This window comes from Camarhynchus parvulus, chromosome 11, assembly GCF_901933205.1.
Source record: "Camarhynchus parvulus chromosome 11, STF_HiC, whole genome shotgun sequence".
NCBI classification, from domain to species: domain Eukaryota; kingdom Metazoa; phylum Chordata; class Aves; order Passeriformes; family Thraupidae; genus Camarhynchus; species Camarhynchus parvulus.
Genome location: NC_044581.1, coordinates 15,920,425 through 15,943,382, shown reverse-complemented (window position 1 = coordinate 15,943,382; position 22,958 = coordinate 15,920,425). Strand labels below are relative to the sequence as shown.

The 22,958-nt window shown below is 39.8% G+C and overlaps 1 protein-coding gene across 1 annotated transcript; it reads right to left on the bottom strand.

Moving 5' to 3' along the window:
* Positions 1–512: 512 nt before the first annotated feature.
* TDRD12 (tudor domain containing 12) lies at positions 513–21,360 on the bottom strand. Its single transcript, XM_030956223.1, has 31 exons — positions 21,340–21,360; positions 19,582–19,740; positions 19,148–19,284; positions 17,947–18,066; positions 17,280–17,335; positions 16,425–16,510; positions 15,314–15,515; positions 15,055–15,131; positions 14,718–14,776; positions 13,940–14,000; positions 13,141–13,245; positions 12,571–12,753; positions 11,978–12,131; positions 10,915–11,042; positions 10,192–10,380; positions 9,342–9,470; positions 8,386–8,503; positions 7,501–7,634; positions 7,189–7,409; positions 6,886–6,985; positions 5,557–5,744; positions 5,036–5,243; positions 4,420–4,512; positions 3,448–3,617; positions 2,860–2,922; positions 2,661–2,770; positions 1,596–1,650; positions 1,309–1,422; positions 1,075–1,228; positions 920–986; positions 513–598 (listed from the first exon to the last, which is right to left on the bottom strand). The coding sequence occupies exons 1-31, from the start codon at positions 21,358–21,360 to the stop codon at positions 513–515; spliced, it is 3,747 nt and encodes a 1,248-aa protein (XP_030812083.1).
* Between the last annotated feature and the right edge of the window lie 1,598 nt (positions 21,361–22,958).

Below are 22,958 nucleotides of genomic sequence, written 5' to 3'. Positions count from 1 at the left end.
ATCCATGTATGTATGGCTAAACCCACTTTTTGCTTCTGCTTCACAGAGGAGGTCTTGTTTTTTTGAACAAAAACTAGAAGTAACTTATACCTCTTAAATAACACACAGAAGACTGATCTACCAGCCCCCCAAAAAAAAACCTCCAAACACCTTACATTATATTGAGGTATTAAACAAATCAAAGAAGAACAGAACCAAGAGAAGGCAAACATCTGCTCCACAGCTGGTTTTTTCAAGTAGGTAATTTCTGTTGTAATCAGGATGCAACGAAAGACCAAAAACAGATTACAGCAGCTCGTAAGTGTTTTTACACCAGGTACTGCTTTGCCAGTACCTCTTCTCAGGTGAAGGTTGTAATTAAGCACAGTTGCAGTCTGGTTCTAAAGGTGCTAATTTTTTAATTAACAATTACATGAACAAGCCGCAATTACATCAACTATCAACAATTGCATCAATTGTTTAATTAACAATAATACAATTCTTATGAGAGGGGAAAGGAATTTCTCTCCGAGTTACTCATCACTTTCTGTATCACTGTCTTCTGAGGACTCAAACCACTCCTCAGATCCTGCAGGAGGGTAGTTCAGTTTTCCAGAACCTGCAAGTGATTAGTAAGGTGTAACATTTATAAACCAGGAACAAATACATGGTACTATTCAATGACCCAACCCAGCAAGCCCCAAATGCTTTTGACTACAAACTAGACCGAAACACTCAGAACTACTTCTATGTGCCCTTAGACTGTGCTGAGTTGACAGAACAGTGCCCTGCTGCCTCTAGTTTGCTCTAGAGGTCCCCTCAGCTCTTTTCAGAGAATTTGAGCAACCTGCTGGAATAAATGAGTATTTCAGATAAAGGCAATGCAAAGAGAGGATGCTGATAATTTTGTGTTATAAACACAGATTCATACAATTCTTACCAACTGTAAAAGGCCTTTCATCTTCAGACTCTTCCCAGCTTTCAAAATCTAAGGACACATGAACATTCTGTTGACAAAAAGAGAGTTTGAAATACCTGCTGTGACGCACAGCAAACACGTTCACAACATTCAGTAACTCTCATTTTTCACTTCACCTTGTTCTTCAGTAATTTGCACCATGTTCCTTTCTTCTCTTTTACCAATAAAATCACAGCCTCTGTATCCTTAATCACACATGTGGACTTCTCTGCAATTACTGACTGATACAGCTCCAGGTCAGCCACATAAAGTTTGCCTTCTGAATAAGCACTGCAATATACAGTAAGTTTAAAAACACTAAATCCAAACAAAGACATTTTTCTGATTATACTGAAGTTTCTTAAACCTACCTGAAAATCACCTTTTCTCTACAGAACTCACATCTACAGTCAGTTGCTCTCAGTATTTGTACCTTCAGTGTCACACTCACATCATCTTGAAACCACTTGATTGATGGATGACAGCTGAAAGAAAATTCATTTAATAGGTATTTTCCAAAGCAGAAAAGCACTGAGGTTTAGCCAAGCTGTCTCACACAGAGCCAGAATTTGCCCATGAAGTCACAACTCAGCCAAGGGGCCTGGGCCGTGCAGACCTGACACCAGCGCAAGATGGGAATGAATCACTATTTCCTTACCCCTTCTGCTGATGCACAGTAGAGTCTTCTGCTTCTTTTGTTTGAACTACACCATCTGAAAAGAAATATCCAGAAACATCTTTTATATTTCCCTATACTACAAAAACCAGGTATTCCCAGAATTTCCCTATATCATCACAAAAATAGCTTGCTAGCAACCAAATTACTGTCTTTGTCTTTTATATTGTGTACTTCCTATCCTGAACGATTTCATAAAGTTAATAATTCAACAAAAATTTTATTATCAAAAATACTATAGTTGGTGTTAGAAGATTTAAAAAAACCTAACCAAACATGCTATTTTCCAGGTCAGGTAAAGGTTTTCTCCAGTTTCAAAACATTATTTGACACCTGAAACTTAATTTTGGGAATTTAGTGGGGAGTTTCAGGAATGAAATGATTGATAGAGGTGTCAACACCACAGCTCAAAATATGGCATTAGTGTGACTATTAACAGGGAAAAAAGCCTTCTACAATAAGCACTCCAGCCTTTTTATCTGCTGGAACTTTTTTACCTTCCACTCATTTGTCAGCTGCTAGCAGGTAATCCTGTCCCCCTGCTATGCCTAAGCATTTCTAAGCCTCTACTGACAGAACCGTAAACACATCCTTGAGATTAGATGAAAAAGAAATGAGGGGGTGGGAAGGGGGAGGAAGCACCATTTTCTGCCATTCTCAGTCTTGGGAAAAAATTACCCTGAGAACAACTTTATTTCAACAGATTTCAACTCCCTTCAATCCTGTGGCCTTGGACAGCAGAGCTCTTGTCCCCTCTACAGCAGAGATGTCCTGCTCACACGTTCCACTCAGAGCCAAGGAATTCCAAGTGTCTCAAGGACAAAGCATTCCCCAGACAGCCACACAGTTACAGCAGCAAGAGTCACCCTCCCAGCATCTCCTGACTGCTCACTGGAAGGCAGCTCTGGCTGACTGCAAACAGCAGCCACATGGTGCTGCTCTGTGTATCCAGAGCAGTGTGCAGCTGCCAGCATAACTGTTAGGTTGGTATCAAGCACCTAACTTGAATTCACGTTTGAAAACTTGTGGAAAGGATTGAAGACTTACTGCTTGTAGGAGTCACAGGACTGTTACAGCTTTCAGCAGAATTTTCCTGTATTGATGGATCCTGTGGACTGGACACTTCCTCTAGATCAGCTGTGTCCTCTTTTGGGCTTCTGAACACAGGACAAAGCAGTTTTAGAACTAAACTCACAAATGACAGTCAGCTTCACCTTACTTTGCCTTCCCCTACTTCAATGTGTACCTTATTAACGAAGTCTGTATTGAATTTCCCAATTTTCCAACCGTAGTCTCAGGCTTAGCAGGTCTGTAAAAAAATGATCCAAGCAGTTGCATTACACACATGTCAGCATACAGCATCACAGTAACGTTGTCTGCTCCCTAGCATTACATGCTTTGGCAATGACATGGAGATCCCAAACTTCCTTTCCCAGGAGAAAGAAATAAATGCAAACAGGTTGTGCCTGAGATACCAGATACTGACTGACTGGTAAGCATCCAAACCAGCTACTGAACATCATAAATTGGAGACAGAATCTCAATTCAGACTCGATACTAACTACAGAGTTAGTAAGTTAGGAGTTACAGAGTTAGGCAAGATAATAACTTGCCTGTCTGCATCAAATTCTAGGTTAGTATTTTCTAGAATTAGAATTTTCTTTTCCTTGGTGTTATGGGGCTAAAGAGTAGTTAATGGGAGGTAGACACATTACAAACACAACTGTTCCTGCATTTAAATGAACATCGCTGTCAGTGATATTATTAATATTCAGTTACATACAGCTTTTCTCTTAATAAAGCATATGCTGAAAAAAAATTTGGTAACACTTACAAAGGCTCCAAGCTCTGTCCATGATCCACAGCTGGTATCTGTGTGCACAGCTTCTGAATTTCTCCTACATGTTCAGGATTGTCAGTTCCCAAACCCGTTGACAGAATCTCAGACCGAATGTTGTACTCATTGATCCACATCCTCATCGTGGGAAGATGGGTAACCCCAACCTTGAATTACACAACATAATAAAGGGAAAGCACAGCTCCAACTCAAAGCTGCTCTTTTAGTCAGACTTCAAACATAGCCCTACTGACTTATGCCTGCAGGCAATTTGGTTTTCCTGATTTTCAGACAGGAACTTCCCCATGTTCAAGAGGTGATAATGGCTCAAGTATCTAGCTGTGTGCCCTAACAGACCTCATGCAGTAAAGAACTGAGTCCCAGACATCCTGAGAACAGCTCAGAGGGTGGGGGACACAATAAAAACCCCAAAGCCTAGAAACTGGTGAAAGGTTGAACTACACCACATGGGAACTGAGAAGAATGACTTCCAGATCATTTTCTCTTTCCAATCCATTTTTCACTTGACTCACTCCACAAAATCAAGGATTCTGCTGATGCTAATGGATGTGAAACTGTAAAGCAAGAAAACTCCAAGAACAAGAGCAGCCATTTTTTCCTGTTCTGATCAATGAAATGAAGGAGGAGCAAAGTTTTAACTTCTTTTTTTATTTGCAGAAAAATATAGATTAAAACCAACTGCAAACTAGTGTAAGGGCTGTAAGAGTAGAATTAAGAATTTATAAACAAAATAAATTAAGTCTACTTTAAGAGTTGCTGGATATCAGCACACCATCTTCCAGGATCCAAGTTTCATTCTTTCAGCAGAATGTAACAAACTGCAGAACTGATTTCACAAGACAGACACCAGTACCTCCCAAATACACTTTTTTTTACTAACTTTGTGGAATAGTCTGGGACCATATGCAGATATAATGAGACTTCCCCGCACTGCCATTCTATACCTACCATTGGGTCAACCCAAACTGTCTTTCCCAAGGTTTGCACCACTTTTGCATGATGAACTTTTCCTTTAATTTTGTGATTGATGTGATCAGTCACCTAGGAAAAACAAGTTATCACTGCACTTGAGATGTGTGGATACCAACCCAGCTTTACAGTCACTTTAACTACAATGAAACAACATCTTCTTAGCTTAACAATGAAAAGGGTATTCAACAAATACAGTTTTGAGTAAACCAGTGGAACACTTTAACTGAACTCTAAGTTAGAACAGTACAAGCCTTCAAGGATAATGAAAGATCACTCAAACACAGATCAATTCAGAGAAGCTACACATCCCCTGTTCCTCCCCCAGAATCCAAAGTAGTGAGAATCCAGTCTAAAAGAAAGACATTTAAATCAGAAGAAAAAAAAATCCCATTAACTCCCCTGTATTATTTCATAGAAAAATAAAAAAAGAAAATTGGCCTTCTTAGAACCTGCCCCAATTGCAGGTAGTGTCAATACTAGTAAGCAATGCAGTTTGGTATCCAAGTTTACAGTTTGTATCTGTTTTCCTGCAGAAAACAGAAAGAGAAGGTAAAGAATGTAAAGGAAATACCATGCAAAACCAGCTTATTACCTTTGGATTCCATTCAACTTCATTATCTATGGGTTTTACTCTACAAACTATAATTTCCACAGCCTGAGGTGGCAGACTCTGAAACTTCACAGGTAAGTGAAGCAGCTGATCACTATTCACTTGACTTGTCCTGCCTTCGTCTATGTATTTAATTGTGACCTTATAAGCATTTTCTTCATCTTTTCCTGGAGTCTCTACCACCTGAATCCTTCACATAGCAGGAAAAGAAACACAGAATTATTGCTTATGTAACCAGGTGTGCAGGACATTTTTTTTAACTGCTCTCATTTTAAAACTGATATTCCCCCAGCCCACTCTGTAACCAAGTGCATGTGTGGGGAACCATCTTGTTAGCCATCCATGAGCTCAGAGTAGGCAAGAGCTTTTTTAAAGCATTATTGGCAAGCAGTGGTTTTTTTTGCTGCTTTTGAGGACTTTTTCTCTACCCAGTAGTCAAGGTTTTAAAAGTCTTTGTATAAATACATGCACATGAATCAAGTAAAAAGCCAACAAAATTTTACCTGTGGCAAATGGCTCCCTCACGTAACCCATAGAACACTGACTTCTCCACAGTGTTCACAGAAATCCTATGTCCTGGTACCTTGAAGTAATCATTCATTTCTTTAGCAAGAGCTGTATACTGGTCATTTTGTTTCCTGACTATTCGACCAAAGTACTTTGTTGCATGTACAATGAAGAGAGGCAGGATCTGAAAGGATCAAATACATCAGCAGAAAGGAGGGGTGGATGATTTCTCAAACCAATGAAATTTAAGTCTTCATATACAGATCACACACCTCTTTCCAGCCCCAAAAGGTGACAGATGTTGTACACACACAGTTCAGAAAACAATGAGTTGCTGTTATTATTCTCAATCCTAACTGGTCGTAGTTCAGTCAGCAGTGGACAGTAATGTATGGAACAGGAGCTGCTGGGTGTCAGGTGATGATATACTACCTCAGTGAACACCAGTGAGTTTTGCCGATGATATTAACCACTCACACATTCTGCACCACTCCAGCTCTACTGTGAATGCTCCCCAGCCTTACAGGGAGAACTGACTGCTTTTTTGCACCAAAAGGACTTAAATCAAAGACTACAAACACACAGCTGTGCACACCAATGTGTAAAATGCTGCTTTGAGAGCACCTCAGATAAAGCCCAACTCGCAAAGGGAGCTGGAGACACAAACTCTTACTGGGATATGAAGAATCACTGGAGCAAGTCAACCTTATAGCCATGAAGGTTTCATGGATGTGGAACTACTAAAAAGAAGTTTACCTAAAACAGCACCCTATAGCAAAAATCTTCCAAAGCACTGATATTTTTGAAGGAAATAACTCAAATGTTCTACCTACAAGAGAAAAGCTCCCAATTTCTTGGGCATACTATAAATGAAAATACATTCTCTAATCCCAAGGCCAGAAAATGCTCAATTTTCAGCAAGTTTGCACAAATGTGTCAGCTAAGAAAAAATCCTTCCACTTCAACTTCTCCTCACTCCCACAGGTAACTCTGTGTTTCCTCTACAAGAAATGTAAGTTTCTATAAACCGCAATCTTTGTTAATTTTGATATACAGTCTCAAATTATAAAAGTAATGAATACACATAACAGAAGTCCTCTTCCCACAAAATGTCAGTCTTCAAAACAGGAAAAAAACCTGAGGTAAACTCAGAATTACCTACAGAACACAACACAAAGAACATCTGGAACACTGATTTATGCAAGGGAGGGTACATTAATCCTACTGCAGTAGGGTTAATGGAATAAAAAAAAAAGTAACATGCTAAGTAGCTGTTTAAGACCTGTTTCTCTTGGTACCCAAGCCCAAGGAAAACTGTAACTTACTGTCACACGTTCAGGTGTTTCTATCATTTCAGCTGCCACATTCTGGGCTGTGTCTATTGATAAATTAATTTGATGACGATCTGGACACTCTCTTCTGTTCCTACATTAAAAAAAAAAAACACAATAAGTTTAGAAAAAAGCTCTTTGCTTTCAGTTGTAAACTACTGTTAAGTGACTTACAACAGGCAACAGAAAAAAAATCAGGAGCAAAACCTGTTTTCGATAAAAGAACCCAACAGGAAAATTCATCAAGGAACCAGCAGCAATCATCACTGAGGGCACAAAACACTGATACTTCCTTACCTGCAAATCCCAAATGTTTTAAGAGAAGCACACAAAGGTCTTGAAAATTTCTCGTCTTCCTCCAATTCCTGCACCCTGGCAGTCAAATCATAGAGTTCCTCTGGAATTTCAGCTTCTGCACGCTTTAAATAGTAAAAAACCTCAGGTGCATGACAGGAACTGTTCTCTGTCAGCAGAATGACTGACTTTGCCTTTGTATCTTCCTGATCTACAGCAGAATCCTAGAAATAATGAGAAATATTTGAGGAAAATGTTTATGTATCCACCAGTAGTGACCCAGCATAGCACCACCCAGTCAAGGTTCACCCAAACCTTTATGCCAGGGCAGAAGTTGTCACTCATGCTTTGCAGGCGCTGCCCGAAGACTGCTGGAGATGGGAAACTGAAATGGATCACCCAAGTTGCATCTGTGATTCCCAAGGAGTGCAGGCAGTCATCTGTTAAAACTAAGCACATGTTTCACACAGATATGTAACTGCAGTAATTCAAACATGGGAAGCATCACATCAAACACAGCACAGCTGATTTCCTTCTCCCAACTGGAAGATGAAGATGGATTTTCCCCAATACATTCCTATAAGACTTTTTATTTCTCAATAAATCTCATCAGCATATGGCAGACACAGCATTTCATGCCAAGCTCACAGAATTCTCCATTTCCTGTCAGCACCACAGAATACAGAGAATTGAGCACCACTCAGTAATCCACAGGAGTAAGACAGGAAACAGCTGAAATACTGCAGGAGTTCTCATAGCTCTGCGCAGAGGTAAGTCCACCTTCTTGTTTTTTATATAAAATAAAGAACAAACTGAGTTTGAAAATGGATAAAGGTCTTTGTCAGTGCAAAAAAATTGAACAACAACTCTAATGGAACTTACAGAAAATTATTACAATAAATCTTCGTAGTTTGGAAATTATTTCAGACTTTGTATCTCCTGTGTAGCAGAGAAAATTGTAAAACGATGGAAAATCTTTGAATACATTCATAGTTCCTTAAACTAAGCAGGGAAAATAATAACAGGAGAAAAGAAAAAAAACAAAACAAAGGGCTGTAGCATTGAGAAGTAAACAGAGAACCAGAAAGAGTTCATAGGGACCTGCCCCTGTAGAAGTGGTGAGATGATCCAGTGAAAGTGCTTGGTGCAGATCTCAGCTCTGCATTAAGATACAATCCCAACCAGACACAGAATCCTCACCTAACACAGCAGGAGTGCCAGAACTGTGCATTTTTCTCCACCTCTCCAAGACACACTCAGCATTACACTTGCTCTCTTTATGCTTTTTCAAGGAAACTATTGAGTTGCTCTTCAAGGCCTGCATGGCAAAGTAAAAAGTTACACATTCCTGCAATGCTGCAGTACTTGCTCCAATCAAATCTAAGAGGAAGCATCTCTTCCTAGAATTTAGCACATCTTACTGTAGAGATACAATGAAAGAATTAATGAAATTTAGGTTGCTTATATGAAAAAAGAATGTATTAAAGGAGATAAGGTTCATTAATTTCCTGTATAAAAAGAAAACTACAAGCTCATGTTCTCATGTTTTAATACATTAGACAGACATTTAAGAAAATAAAAATGTCAAGCTTTTCCCCTCATTAATGTGTTCTCTCTGATTGCATGATCTAACAACATGCAGATTCACATTTCAGTCTGTCAGAACAAGCACTCTTCATCATGTGAACCCTTGAAATATTTTCATAGGCCATGTAAAATATTTGAAGTTGGTGTTCAGAGAATTCTTGTCCAACAAGAATTACCATGAACAGATTCAATCCTACTTTAACATCAACAAGCACTTTTTAAAGTGGTGGCAAGGTTGGTTTTGATATGCTTGAACCCTCAAAAATCCAAGGGAAATGTGTTACAAAGTTACAATCCCAAACCAGATTTGCTTCCATTAACAATCATCAAAGAATAAACATTCCACATGCACCAATATTTACATCAGAAATGAATCCTTTAAGTATCACATGATCTATGTCAGCTATTTGCTGAAAGTCATAGTCTGTGGTTACTTTTAGCAGGAATAAGTAACTTCCAAATTCACATTCCTCCTTTATTCTCAGAAGCCAAGATATTTTAGTTTGTTATGACTTTAGAATTAAAAAAAAACCAAAAACCTGCTTATATAAGTTTAAACACTTTCTTACCTTATGAATCATCTCTACTTCAGTTACTGAGTCAGTGAAGACCACTACTTTCTGAAGATTCTTCTGGGTAAAATCCAGGATTTTGAGTAACTCAGCAGTTCTGTTGCTGTTTATGCAGGGCTGCACCATCTAAAAGCAAATACAAAACAGAGAGCTGGTAATTCATATAACCCATACATATTTTACTATATAATTCTTCCTAATCCTAACCTTGATGCATCCACACATTATCACTTTCAGTTCTGCTCAATCATTAAGGCTTCTCACAAAAACTTGTGTGTTTTCAGTTTCCTTACATGCTATGGGTATCTACTTTTGGAGATTTCCCAACACTTTAAGTCCACAAATGATGCCATGCTGAGACATGCTGTAATTCAAATCAAACTTAAACCATTTTGTGTTATTCCTCAGGCTATACCACACTGACTGGAAACTAAGTGAAAAGATACCTAACAAACATGTAATAGGCCTTCTAGAAATTTGAGGTCAAGAGTTTGGTATTGTGTGAAAGCAACAAACCAAATGCTTTACTTGATTTGCCTTTGCACTCCTTACCTTGTAGTTCTGCCAGCCACAGCTAACAAATGCAAAACCATTCTGGTCAAGAACTGTACTGTTTGCAAACACATCTCAAATTTAGACTCATTTGCACGAACAACAAAATAGTCAAGGGACTGTCTTCATCTCAGTCCAATGAAAGAAAGTAAGAGACCTCCAGCTTGTTCAGTGACTCACCTGCACATGATTTCTAAGTTCAGCTCACAATGGGAGGCAGCATGCAGCACCACCTGCTTCCAATAAACCAGCAGCAGCCACATACCCAAGCAGTGACACAGTTCCTAAGTTTTACCTGTTGCACATTTCCAAAGATGGCAGCTTCTTCAATAACAGTTATCACAATGTGAGGATCATTCATGAACTCCTTTATCAAGGGTGTGACGTGTTTATTCCACTGAGTTCCCACAGAAATGATCTGATGTGGTAGATTCCCCTGTGCCCGAGCAGTGGCCTTCTTGTAACAATCCAGTATAGTAAACACCTAGGAACAAAAGTGATTTTTTTTTTTCTCTCATCACATTCCAGCAAGCACATGCCAGCCCAGAAAAAACACACAGTTTGAGAACACTGTTTTTTCCAGTCACAAAGCCACAACCACAGCAAACTGCAAGTTTCACCCCTCAAAAGTGCACAAATATGTACACCTTTATCCTATTCTTTGCATGACTTCTGAAGCAAAAGAAAGCAACAGGACAGCATATACATGTGCATGCAGGATTCTGTCCAGAGAAGAAGGAAATCTCAGGAAAAAGATCTGTTGAAATCTCTAATATAAAAAGCCTAGACAAAGATTTGAGAGGGCAGAGGCATTCAGCAAAAACTAGGTGGTATCTAGAAGACAAGGCCAACCTGCCAACACTGTAATTTCCAAATACAAAAATAAAAAGTAAAATAAAAAGAGGGGGTTCACAATAAACCCACTTCCAGTTTTTTCTTTTTCTCAGTGTTTGCCACTGTTCCAGACTCATGCACAACTGGAACAGCATTTTGCCAAGTGACTGTGCAAGGCATTTACCTGTTCAGAAGTGTCAGAGAACAGCACCTCAATCTCATCAAGAACAAGATGGCAAAGCCTACACAAGAGCCGAGGGTTATGTTCCAGCAGTCTCAGGAGGTTGTATGGTGTAGTCACTACTATTTCACCTACAAGGTGGAGGGAAAGACTGTTACTATTAACTTACTACTTGGAAGAGTATTACTGTGACAACAAAGGACACGGCAGCTTTATTAAAAAGGGTCACATTTGCACTTCAGGTTCATAATCTCAAAACTGGGGAATTTGTATTTTTCTGCTCATGCAAGTTTTCCAAGACATGAGTGGGTGAGGCTCTGGTATTTTGAAATCCAGTGAAATGTCTGAAGGTTAGTAAGTTTACAAAGCAGGATGTCATCTCATTTTCCAGTAAGGTACTGGAAGTAGAGGTAATAACTTCAGAACCAAATAGCCAGAAGGCAAATATTTATAAATACATGCAAGAGCAATTTCAGGAAAGTTCAGTTTCAACAGTGGAATAAAGCACACATTGTAGCTTAGGAACTTACATAGCTGTGTGTGTACACGTATTTACACATAGAAACAAAACCACACCAATCTTCACTGGTGCAATTACACAACAGCTCTGCTGCTTAAAGGTCTGAATTCACCCACCAGGCTCAAAGCTGAACGATGGATGAAAAAATACCAACTGCTGAAATGGAGTTTTACACAATTCTTCATAGTTCTATCCATAGTTCTTATTCCCTTGGCACAACAAAAGCCACTTTTGAAAATGCAGGTATCAAACAAAGGCACCAAACCAGAACACACCTAAATGTTTTAAGCATATACATCTAAGCAGGGCAAGTCTCCTAACAGCTTTTTCATTACTTCTATGCTGCTTCTCTGCGGAGCACTCTCTGTATGCTATTGAGTTAGATACAATAAATGCTCAGTACTTTGTGTAACAGCAAATTGTAAACCACCATTTAAACAAATAAACCGAGAACCTGAGAAGGAGAAATTGTTCTTTCACATGCTCCTGCAATGAAGGCAGCCCACACTGCCTTCAGGCACAACTAAGATGATAAAGTATTCTTACAGCCTCGGATTTCCATTTGGCTGGCTGCTTCCTTGTTCTGCCCAAGGGTTATCAGCATTGGATGAAGGTGTCTGCAGCCCTTCCTGTATGTTTTCAGCAGGTCAAAAACAAGCTGTGCCTTCTTCCATCCAGGACATAAAATCAGTGCTAGTGGCTACATACACAGGTACAAAAATTGACAACATTTGTTAGAAAGAAGTACAGAACCTTAAGAATCTTGTCTTACTAGGGTCATACTGGGCCATTTTCAGAGGTCCCTTATAACCTCAGTAATTCTCTGATCTAAGAGAAGCTAGAAAATGCATTGTAGTATTTAGAACAGCTAATACCCATTTTACTTTAGTAAGTACATACTACTCATGCAGAAACAAAGCTCCATAGTGTACGTAAGTGCCAGGGCATGAACCACTTATTCGGGATTTGCTTTAAAAGTAAGTTTGGGACTCGCCCCATGCACAGAGTCCATCCAAGGCCTCTAAGCAGAGGCCTTACAGAAACTGGCAGGCATCATGAAGATACACTGAGATGACATTAATGCATACATTCCAAACATTCAGACTAGTAACAGGTTCTCTGGTCCAATATTTACATACCCCATTCATGTTTGGCAAGGCTTGGTAGTCACTTTCCTGCAAAAGTGTAAGAACTGGTGGAATATATAATAAGGGATCATTTCCCTCATGGGAGATGACAATGACATCACATCCCCCAGCGACTGGTGGCCAACAGTAGGACTGGGTGAAGGTAGGGCCTGAAAACTTGTTCAAAGCAAGTTCCTACAGAAACAGAAATAAAGAATTTCCCACTAAATCCATGTACTTAAACACCAACAAAACAAGACAAAGTGTAACAACAAGTGATTTTAAAGCTTTTGACCCATTACATAACAAATGTCCTTAACAGGCAGTATGAAAAACCATCTTCTGGGCTGAGCTATTACATTACTGTTTTAAAATTCAAATCCACTTGTAGCAGTAGCTAATACACCAGAAAAAAAATGTGTAAAATTCTTACAGCATTTCTCCAAAGCTTCATTTATTCAACCATATGAACAACCTTGTAACATTACTCAATCAAACTGAGGTATTATTGTAATATTTACTATGGTAATTTGAGGTATGAAACTTGTCTTAAAAGATAAGATGCAGTATCATCACCTCTACCTTTTTCAGACCATCAAAAAGTGGTGCTGTTTCCAAAACTGATGATGGTTTAATTTGCTTGCTCAGGAACACAAAGTTTTTTTCTTTCCCAGTATCTTGTAAACTCTGAAACCATGAGACAAATAGATTATAATGGCAATACTTAACAAAAGGGGTTTAGCTTACACAAAATTCAGAAGCAGTCACTGTATTTTAAAAAATGGCATTTTGATGTAAATGAATCAAATTCTAAATTCATTTTAAACATGATTTGTACATACTTATAGGTTACACTATTTGTACATACTGATAGGTTTATCTCACAAGGGTGAGATAAAAACTTGTTATTGCTATTCTTGAAGGAAGAAAGGTGGTCTTAACTGTCTTAAACCCCTCAAGACATGCAGGGGACACTCTATGTACAGCTGGCACTCGGTCCCACAAGGAGCAGCACGAGGCAGGGACTGTGGTCACAGTGCACATGGCAACTTCTCTCCACTGCTCCTTCTCTCTTCTCTGCTCCAATGCAGGTCCTCCACAGTCTGCAATCCCTTCAGAAACATCCGCATGGAGCTCCTTCTACTCCTCTGACTCTGGCATTGACTGTTTCTCACGGGTTTTTTTGTTCCCTTCCCTGTGTTTTTGCCCTTTCTTAAATTCGGGAGGCATCCCCGACTTGGCTAGCTGGCTCAGCTCTAGCCTGCAGAGGCCAATGCAGGAGCAGTCAGCCCCTGACTTCCTTCCACAAAGACCCAAGGCTACCAAAACCAAAATGTTTGCAGCACAAGACAAGTTAAATAAAAGTTAATGTTTGAAATACCTGTTGGTCATCTTCAACTGTGTGTGTCTGAAGGAAACTGGAATTTAAGAACTGTGGAATCCTGAGAAACAGAGATATTAAAAACAACATAAATTCAAAAGAAAAACATAATTTATAAATACCACCAGTACTTCCCAAGTGTCATGAAACAATTCACTTGAAGTATTTCTGACATATCTATGCCAATGAGAAAAATCCTCAATACAAAAGCAGCAATCAAAACACATCCCCGGGAAAGCAAAATTTCGTGAAAATAATATTTCAGAATCTTTTTCAAAATTAAGTTCCCTGACATTAGAAGAAAAATAGATTGGACTATAGAAAAAAGGGCTTCTTAAAGTTCCAAAACATAAAACAACTCATCTTTGCATCAGTTAGAAACTAACAGAAGAAATACTCCTGAGATTTACTTCATATGCATCAACTGACCTGCAGCACAGTGAAAGCACTGCACAAATTGACCCACTCATATTTCATTAAATCTGAAAACTTTGTATATCACACTAAAAATAAAATAAAGCAAATTAACACACTTAGCATGCAGAAAAATACCTCCTCACCACACCCCTGTTGTCAAGCTACTGTTCAGAAATAAATGGTATTTTTCCAGGGTAACTATCAGCATCTTCTAAGTCCCTCCTTCCCCAAAAGCACATGTATGTAAGCTTCCCTTTCCCTCTGCCCTTTAGAGGCCTAAGAACAGTAACTGCAAACACACTACAGCTCCCAACTGTCTGATGACAGAATCATTCTGAATATTTAACATACTGCACCACACCTCTCTGTTTGAACTGCTTTATCTTCCTTGGAAGGCAAACCTGGCACCATGCTGACCACCTAGAAAGGAAACACATTTTAAGCACTAAAATACTGTTCAAAAGTAATATTTAAAACACAAAGTTGAAAGTGTTTTTCTCATGTGGGATTCTCCAAATATTCTGAAGCATTCTTTTCCAAATTCAAAATTGCTTTGACTAAGGCAACAATTTTGATGAAACAAGCTTCAGGAAACTGTCTAAAAATAACAAGCTGGGTGACTACAGCACTCCTAAACTGGCCTGTGTATGTTTATGTTAACTTGCATTTCACAATTCATTACAAAATGTAATACTTACAGGCACAGTATTGTCATTTAGATCTGTGTGTGACCTTTGGGATGGCTCTTTAAGAACAGAATTACAACCAGCAAGACCTAAAAAGGTAAATAAAATTGAGATAGCCGTTTCTGATTATCTGAACACATAAAAAGCCAGAGACGGACACCATGTGTCCCAGTCACTGGGATCCAACCCAAGACAGGACATTCCCATTCCACACATCCAACTAAACACACAGTGCTGCATGTAGGACTGTCTCCCCAACTGTGGGTCCCACCTGGCCCAAGATGTGGTGACACCTCCTCCCCAAAGGGCCGTTTTGGCCTGGCAAGAAACGTAGGACCAACAAACTCCACCGGAACACACTCAGCATTTAAGGACACCTCATCGTCAGAAACATCTGAGGAACTCCCTGCAGTCCCTTCATCTTCCTTGTAATGAGCAAAGTGCTTTGCAACCAGATCATCATTAACACAGATCTATAAAAAAACCCCAAACAAGATCTTTTTTGATCAGTGTCAACAAGCAATAAGCTACACCAGCACATATTTGTTTAAAATTTATCTGAAGCTTTAAACAAAAGCAGTGCTTTTGTATATGATAAAAACCCCAAACAAAATCCAAACAAACAGGACCCCAGACATAAGAAATACCAGTGAATGCTTTCTGTCAAATATCAGTTCTAAAAAAAGCAAAGTCCTATCTTCATGTATGTTCTTTCAACAGGTGTTAAAATTACTGAGTTCCAGGTTTCTGGCCAAAATTCTGTACTGAATTAACTGTTTCTATGAGCCCTGAAAGAACTCTCTGATCCAATGAAGCTTCTTTATTTCTTTTGGATTCAGCATACATCAAAATCTGGCAGAAAAAAAAGGCAGTATCCTTTGGCCTAAAACTTCTTATAGCTACCATACAGCTGCTTAAGTCTGACAGTAGCTACAGCAGAGATTTCACACAAGTTACACATTTTAGCAAGTGGAACTAGACTGGATGTTTTTTCCAGCTCCTTGAGGACTCATCTGTATGTAAGAGTGTGAAATTTTAGTTATCTTTACAGTATTATGCAGCTGCCTTACTGAAACATCTTGCAAACATGATACCACAAGACATATACCAAATAATGCACAGAGTTACCCACTTAAATACTGGCTGGATTTCACTTGCTTGTCAATAATGAAAAAGAAAAAAGGTTAATGCAGAGCAAAATACAAGTTCTGCCTCTTGGAATTTCTCCAGAGGTTTACAATGAACAGCATTGTAATAAAAACCCCTAATAAATTAATGATTTTGCTTCTACTGTATCTGAATAAAACATGCAAGCCATGCTTTCCAGTCTTAAACTAATAGCAAACTACACTAATAGTGTTGGCAATATAAAAGTATCTTACCTTTTCATCTTTTACAGTCACAAAAAGAAACACCTCTAACACTTTATCTTCTACTGTCTGTATTGTGGCTTTAACCTCGGTAGCCTCTAAATACAGTAATGAACACAAGAAAAAAGATTAAACCCCTATCACACTGTCAGCATTCTTCACTTGTACTGAGACAACAAAAACAGGCATCACAATTAAAAACGTTTAACACTTGTTATTTCATCTAAGTGAAATGAGGAATTTAACAATAAAAACTTAAAAGCTCCAAAAAGGAACTTGTCTTTAGTCTTTGGAGGAGGACTGAGAGCTGAAACAGATTAACAATCTCTTGAGACAAACCACTCTTAGTTCTACACTTAGTTCTCTTGGGCTGTGACAGTCTGGGGCACCAGCATGTGCTTTCCAAGTGTGACATTTCCTTTCCTTGAAACATGTTGTACTTGCACATCTGTACAGCTTTGTTATGCTTTTCCTTTGGGCAAACACAGCCAATCCAAGTCCTGAAGCACCTCTGCACGTGCTAATGCAGGACAGCAGTGATGCTGATTCAGAGTCTCATGCTGAATACACAGAATGGTTCCAACATTCAAAACAAATGTGACATGAATGCTCCCTCAGTTAGCCTAATCTAGCCTAAACACAATTTAACTTCCAAAACTTACGCAGCTTGGAAGCCCAGAGTACTCAAAATACAGCTCCACAAGTACTTGTGCCTTAGCCACTCCATACTTAGGCAGTTCCTTTCTCACTGTTTTTAACTAACAGCATTTATAAATATAATTAAGTATACTCAAGTATAATGAACCTGCACACATGTACTACATTTCCCTAACAATTGATTTTTCCCAAAACTGAAGCGCTATTCACCTTCAAGAAGCTTTCGAAAATGCTGAATGGCAGCAGTATCCCATCTTTTGGCTGGTCTAGGAAAATAAACACAACCAGTTTTTCCAGATTATCAAACATGAAAATGGTAATTTAAAAAAAATTCTATACAAGCACAAAGCTCTATATCACACAAATTCTTACGAAGTGCACAGCTACACAAATCAGCAGAATCTGATTACTTAGCACGTTACTTTAGTTTGGTGATATTGTTCCAGCTCATCAATGTCATGAATGGATCAAAATTAAAAGACACTGTTTTGTCAAGGTATCATGGTTTGCACGCAATATAAAATATGAAGAAATCATAGAATCATTTAGGTTTGAAAAAAAACCCAGGATCATTAAGTCCTCCCACTAACTCAGCATTGCCAAGGCCACTACTCAACCACGACCCTTAGTGCTACATCTATGCATCTTTTAAATTCCTCCAGGGCTGGTGACTCCACCAGTTCCCTGGGGAGCTTTGTCCTCTCAGCTGGAAGAGAGTTCATTTTCCTCTTAGCAGCTGGTGCAGTTCTGTGTTCTATGTTTACTATGAGAATACGGTGGGTTTCCCCTTGAAATATAATCCCTCCTAAAAAATTCTACACTGAACCCTCACATTTCAGAAACGCACCAACAGAATGTATTTACTAGCTCTCCTTACCCTATTTTGGCAGTGTTTTCACAGTAGTCAATACGCAGTGTCAGTGGCTTTGTGCAGTGCAGCCGACACTTCTTTGCTCTGTGTGGGATCTTTGCAAATGCTCCTGGTAAAACTCGTACGCTGCAAAACAAAGTGGAAATTATCTCATTTTACAGGGCAGAATTTCTTCTCCAGAAGTCACCAGCCTCACAAGCCACCTCTTGTTACCCTGAATTTGACAACACAGTTCTTCCAGGAGTTTGGATCCCACTGGCTCCCACTTCGAAACTACTTACTCTAAGAGTTGCCATCAGGACCAACTGGTGAACAGGACTGCAGTTCTATTCATTTAGTATCAATACACATCCTAGTTACCTGGAATCTTTCTGATCCTCTGCCACTGCAGGTTCAAGTCTTCTTGCTATTCATCTTCTAAATATCTTCATGGGATTTAACCCATTATCAAGTTGTTTTCCAACAAATCAACAGTCAAAACATTATTTTAGAACACTTTAAGTAAGTTCTAATTTTATGGCATACTACCAAAACCAATTTGGTGAAGTTTCTTGTGCTCCAAGGTGCATATTTCAACAGAGAAACAAACTTTAAGACCTGGACTAGCTTGCTCCAGAACACAAGAACATATTTTTCAAGATTTTAAAACCACAAGGTTTTACACTCATTTCATCAAGAACTCAGAACCTGTGAAAAACTCACCTTTTTCTGGCACCGCAACAAGACAAACTGTCAGCTCTTAGTAAACAAGTTGGTCAACTGCAGTGGGAAAACCCCCACACATTTCTGTTTAGACCTCAAAAGCTGTTGCAGCAAGTGAAACCCTGCTTCTATAGATGGTTTTTGTGCCTGAAATTCACTGGCCATAATTTTTTTTAGTATATACCAAATTATTAAAGAAGAATATAAAGGTAAGTTTTAACTGGCAATCACACATCTCAATCACAACAGACTGACATTATTTCTATTCTAAATACTTAAAAAAGCAAAACCTAAAACAGAAAGCATCTTTATCACAAAATAAGGAGTGGTCTGCACTTAGGTCCTTTGAAGTGTATCATTTGGTTAGCACCTTCTTGTGGACACAACCTACACCTCAATTAAACCAAATCATTAACTAAATAAATATTAACAGCAGCTGTATCTACTAACAAATTTATTATGCGTGATGTATTAACAAATACATGACAGTAACAAAAACACACACCTCTCTGACGGAACATAGCAGTACTTGGCATAATCCACAAGGAAACAGCTGAGCTGGTAACCATCTGCCTGGCACCACACTGACTCCACCAGAGCCCTGCACCAGCACTTCAGCTCCTCATTGAAAACCACATAAACCTGAGCAGAGACAAAGAACAAGGCAGCAGGTTCTTTCACATGGCCCCAATTACACTCAAAGGCTTTTCAAAGGCAAGGGCACAGTATTTATTACACAGTCTTCCATTTTCTTTGCAAAACACAAGCCTTAGAGCTTACAGTTGGAAGGCTTACAGATGAGAAAACACAACTCAGAGAGATTCTATTATCTGTTTTTTCTGTGTAAAATTAAAAAAAAAGAAAACAACATATATTTGATACTTCACCACCAAACAGATTCAAAGAATAGATTATTTCTATGTAGAGCAATGATCTTACCTGGCCTTTTTTTATCTCCTTTTGTTTTACTTCATCTGCATCTTTATAGCAGTTATAAAACTGTTCCATTTCAGCATTCAGGTTTTCATATACAGTTTCTCCGACTACACCGGGCACAGATTCTTTCACAGCAATCCAAAAGCAACTTGGATCCTCAGCCTGGGCCAAGGAGCAGAGAATAAATACTACTGACTTTTAAGAGTATCTGAGCAGCAGATGTAAAAATAAAACTTGATTTTTACAGAGCACCTTCAAAATTATGGCAACTGACATTGAGATACAGAACGTTTATAAGTGAAACATCTTTCACTTTCACAGCATTAGTTCATGAAATGCCCTCAAAGTTTCTTTAGCACTGCAACAAACTCCATGTGGGATCTACAAGGGAGCAGCTTTATCTAAAAAGTTGGTTAAACCAAACAGTGGAAAAAGTGCGAACACAAAGTTTTTTACTTCCATATGAAGTCCTCAGGAAACTCATATAAAAAACCCTAAAAACATGATAAACCTCAGCAAGGGGCTTTTCTTTGTGCTCAGAGTGTCTGCATAGCAGCCAGTTTCTTTAGGACAGGGGGACAGGTTTCTGCTAAGCCTTGGTAAACTGTCGCATTCCTGTACTCCAGCCGATATGGGTCCCCAGCTGTTGTGCCTCAATCCCAGTAGGCAGCTAAACCCCACACAGCTGCTCCCTCATCACATCCCTGCAGCAGGATGACCAGACAATCTGAAGGACAGAGGTGAGAAAACTAACAGCTGACCAGGCAAAGCAAGAGCTGCACGTGCAACCCAAGAAACACAAGCAGTGCATTCACTGCTCCCCACTGGCAGCTGCTCGGCCATTTCCAGAACACAGAGATTCATCACACACAGGGCTGCTGACTTCGGCAGGCACATTTGATGAGCACAGACATACCTGCAGCTTTTATTGCTCAGCATGACATCATGCAGCAGGGACTATCCCCTCAGTCATCTGTCCCAGCTGTATTCTGCATTTTCCATCATCTCCTATGAAATTCAGGATAATCTAGTACTATAGTACACATTAGTTAACACTGTGTTGCACATCCTCCATTTTAGATTTCAGCTGCATCCCTACTGCGGGGAAGGAGGAATTAGAAGTGTAAAAATGGTGAGGAAGGTGGTACAATAGGTCAAGTGACCCTGCAGCTGAGAATGCCAAGGCCTGGAGAACATCAGAGTGGGAAATCCCATATATTATGCCTACTGCTGTTGGTCCTCTGTTTTGAGAAAAATAATTTCTGTGTATAGGTAATAAAGGTGTTTGGAAAGGCCTGGAGGCACTCTCATGGACATGCTGAGCTCTATGTTAAGAGAAAGGGAGATCATAGCTCTCAAAGCTCAGATATCATAAAAAGCACAGGGGAGCTCACAGGGCTCCTGATGAATCCTGCTGGGATGGGCTGAGCCTGTGTGTCTACCTGGGTGTGCCCCAGATCCTCCAGCTAGCCGGGCAACTAAATAAATTTACTCCCTTTATTTCAGCTGTGGTTTTGTGGTTTTTCTGGCCGCCTGCCCATGTTAATTCACACACCAACTCATGTATTTTACAACAAAACCAATAAAATAAAACCTAAAACAAACGACAAAATATATATAACCCAAATAAGACTCCACAAGTGCAAAGAAATGCTGGTGAATGGAAATACACAGGCAACCTCTGTTTTGTAAATGTGACCCCAAGACAGTCACATGGACACAGACATCAATCCTTTAGATTAAAAATAACAAACAGCATACCTTTAATACGGCGACTTCCATGTTTATCTCCTATATCTCCCTTATCACTACTGTAAAAGAAAAACATTTGTTGAACCATTTTGATCACCACAATTTTTTTGAAGCCTATTTGAAGATCACACACCTAAAGCAAGCCTATAAACTTTTACTACTCACATCAGGAGTACTAGTTTAAGCTAGTTATTGTTTATGATTTACATGTTTCAAAGGGTTCAAACCAGCTTTCTTAACGAGGGGACTATGTTAAAGCCTAATTACGATTTACCATCCATGCTGCATCTCTTCCATTCAAAGGCCAGCAAAATAGGCTGATCACAGACAAGGGCTGTTACAACCTACCTACAGGATCAAATGAACAGAAACACCAGAGGAGAATATCTACAACTTTAAAAAATCCCTCAGCCTAATACAAAAGCGGAATCCCAAACTTACCAAACAAGTTCAACGTCACAGATTTTTATTAGTATTTCACACTACGTCTGTCTGCAGTGGTACATACCAGACTGAGGAGTTACAACAGAATAATTAAACTCCCAGCAAGTAATTGGCATTTCACTGCGGCATAAACCAGAACATCGCGGAATCACATCGTGGTATCATCACCGCAGGGTCTAGCTTACAACTTGAAAGAATTAACAAGTAAAAGTAGATGCCTAATTAAATATTTCAGAAAAGGAAAATCAAGACATTGTCCTTTCCTTTCCAAAGCTACTGCTGAACAAGCTAGAATTCAGCAGCAACAGCGCTACCCTGAGGTGACACACGGCAACAAGCGGTAAGCGATGGCAGGGACCATTCCCAGTTTAACATGACAATGGAACAGCTGAAACGATTGCAGAAGCTTCACCCAAGATCGCTTAACACAAACAAAGCTCCTGACTTATGCACTCGTTTCTTACCCTGCACCGTTATACTGCACCAAGAGATTATCAGTGCTGCCTTCGATACTTAAGACTTTTCTTCCAGCAATAACACGCGAAGACCACAAATAACTTCAGCTGAAGTCTCAGGTTAATTAGTGCAAACCCACTAAATGCCCCATCGAGGTAGCAGGGATGAAGCACATCCACGCACAGGACCAGCTCTCCCAACCCACTCCAAGTAACATTCCCGCTTTTTTAAGAACCGCGGAGGGAAACAAGCCCTTGCTAAAATCCCATACCTACCACTAAACAGTATTTAACCTGTAAAAATGCTGTACATTGCTAAAACCCTCGCCTCACCTGCTGCACTAGCACAGACCCAGGGAAGCTAGGAGCCTCTGCAGCCATCCCGGGGTGTGCAGACACTCCCGAACACGCAGCTCGTTATCCCCCTGCCAGCCGAGCTCCACCGGGAGCGCGGAGAGGCACGGGGCAGCGCCTTTAGAAACACCTTCTTCGCTTTACTCCCAATCCCCAGTCCCCTTTTCCCCTATCCTGCCATAGCTCCACGCTGCTTCCCATAGGAACCAGCCCACCGACCTCGTTCTCCACCGCTGCCAAGCTCCACACACCTCTCTCCACGGAACCTTCCAGAACCCCTAGTGCTCCCGCCCCCAGAGCCGCCCCGGGGCGAGCTCAGAGCCCAGAACAGCCCATCCCCGGCTCCACAAGCCGCCCTGCCGCACTGCCCCCCGC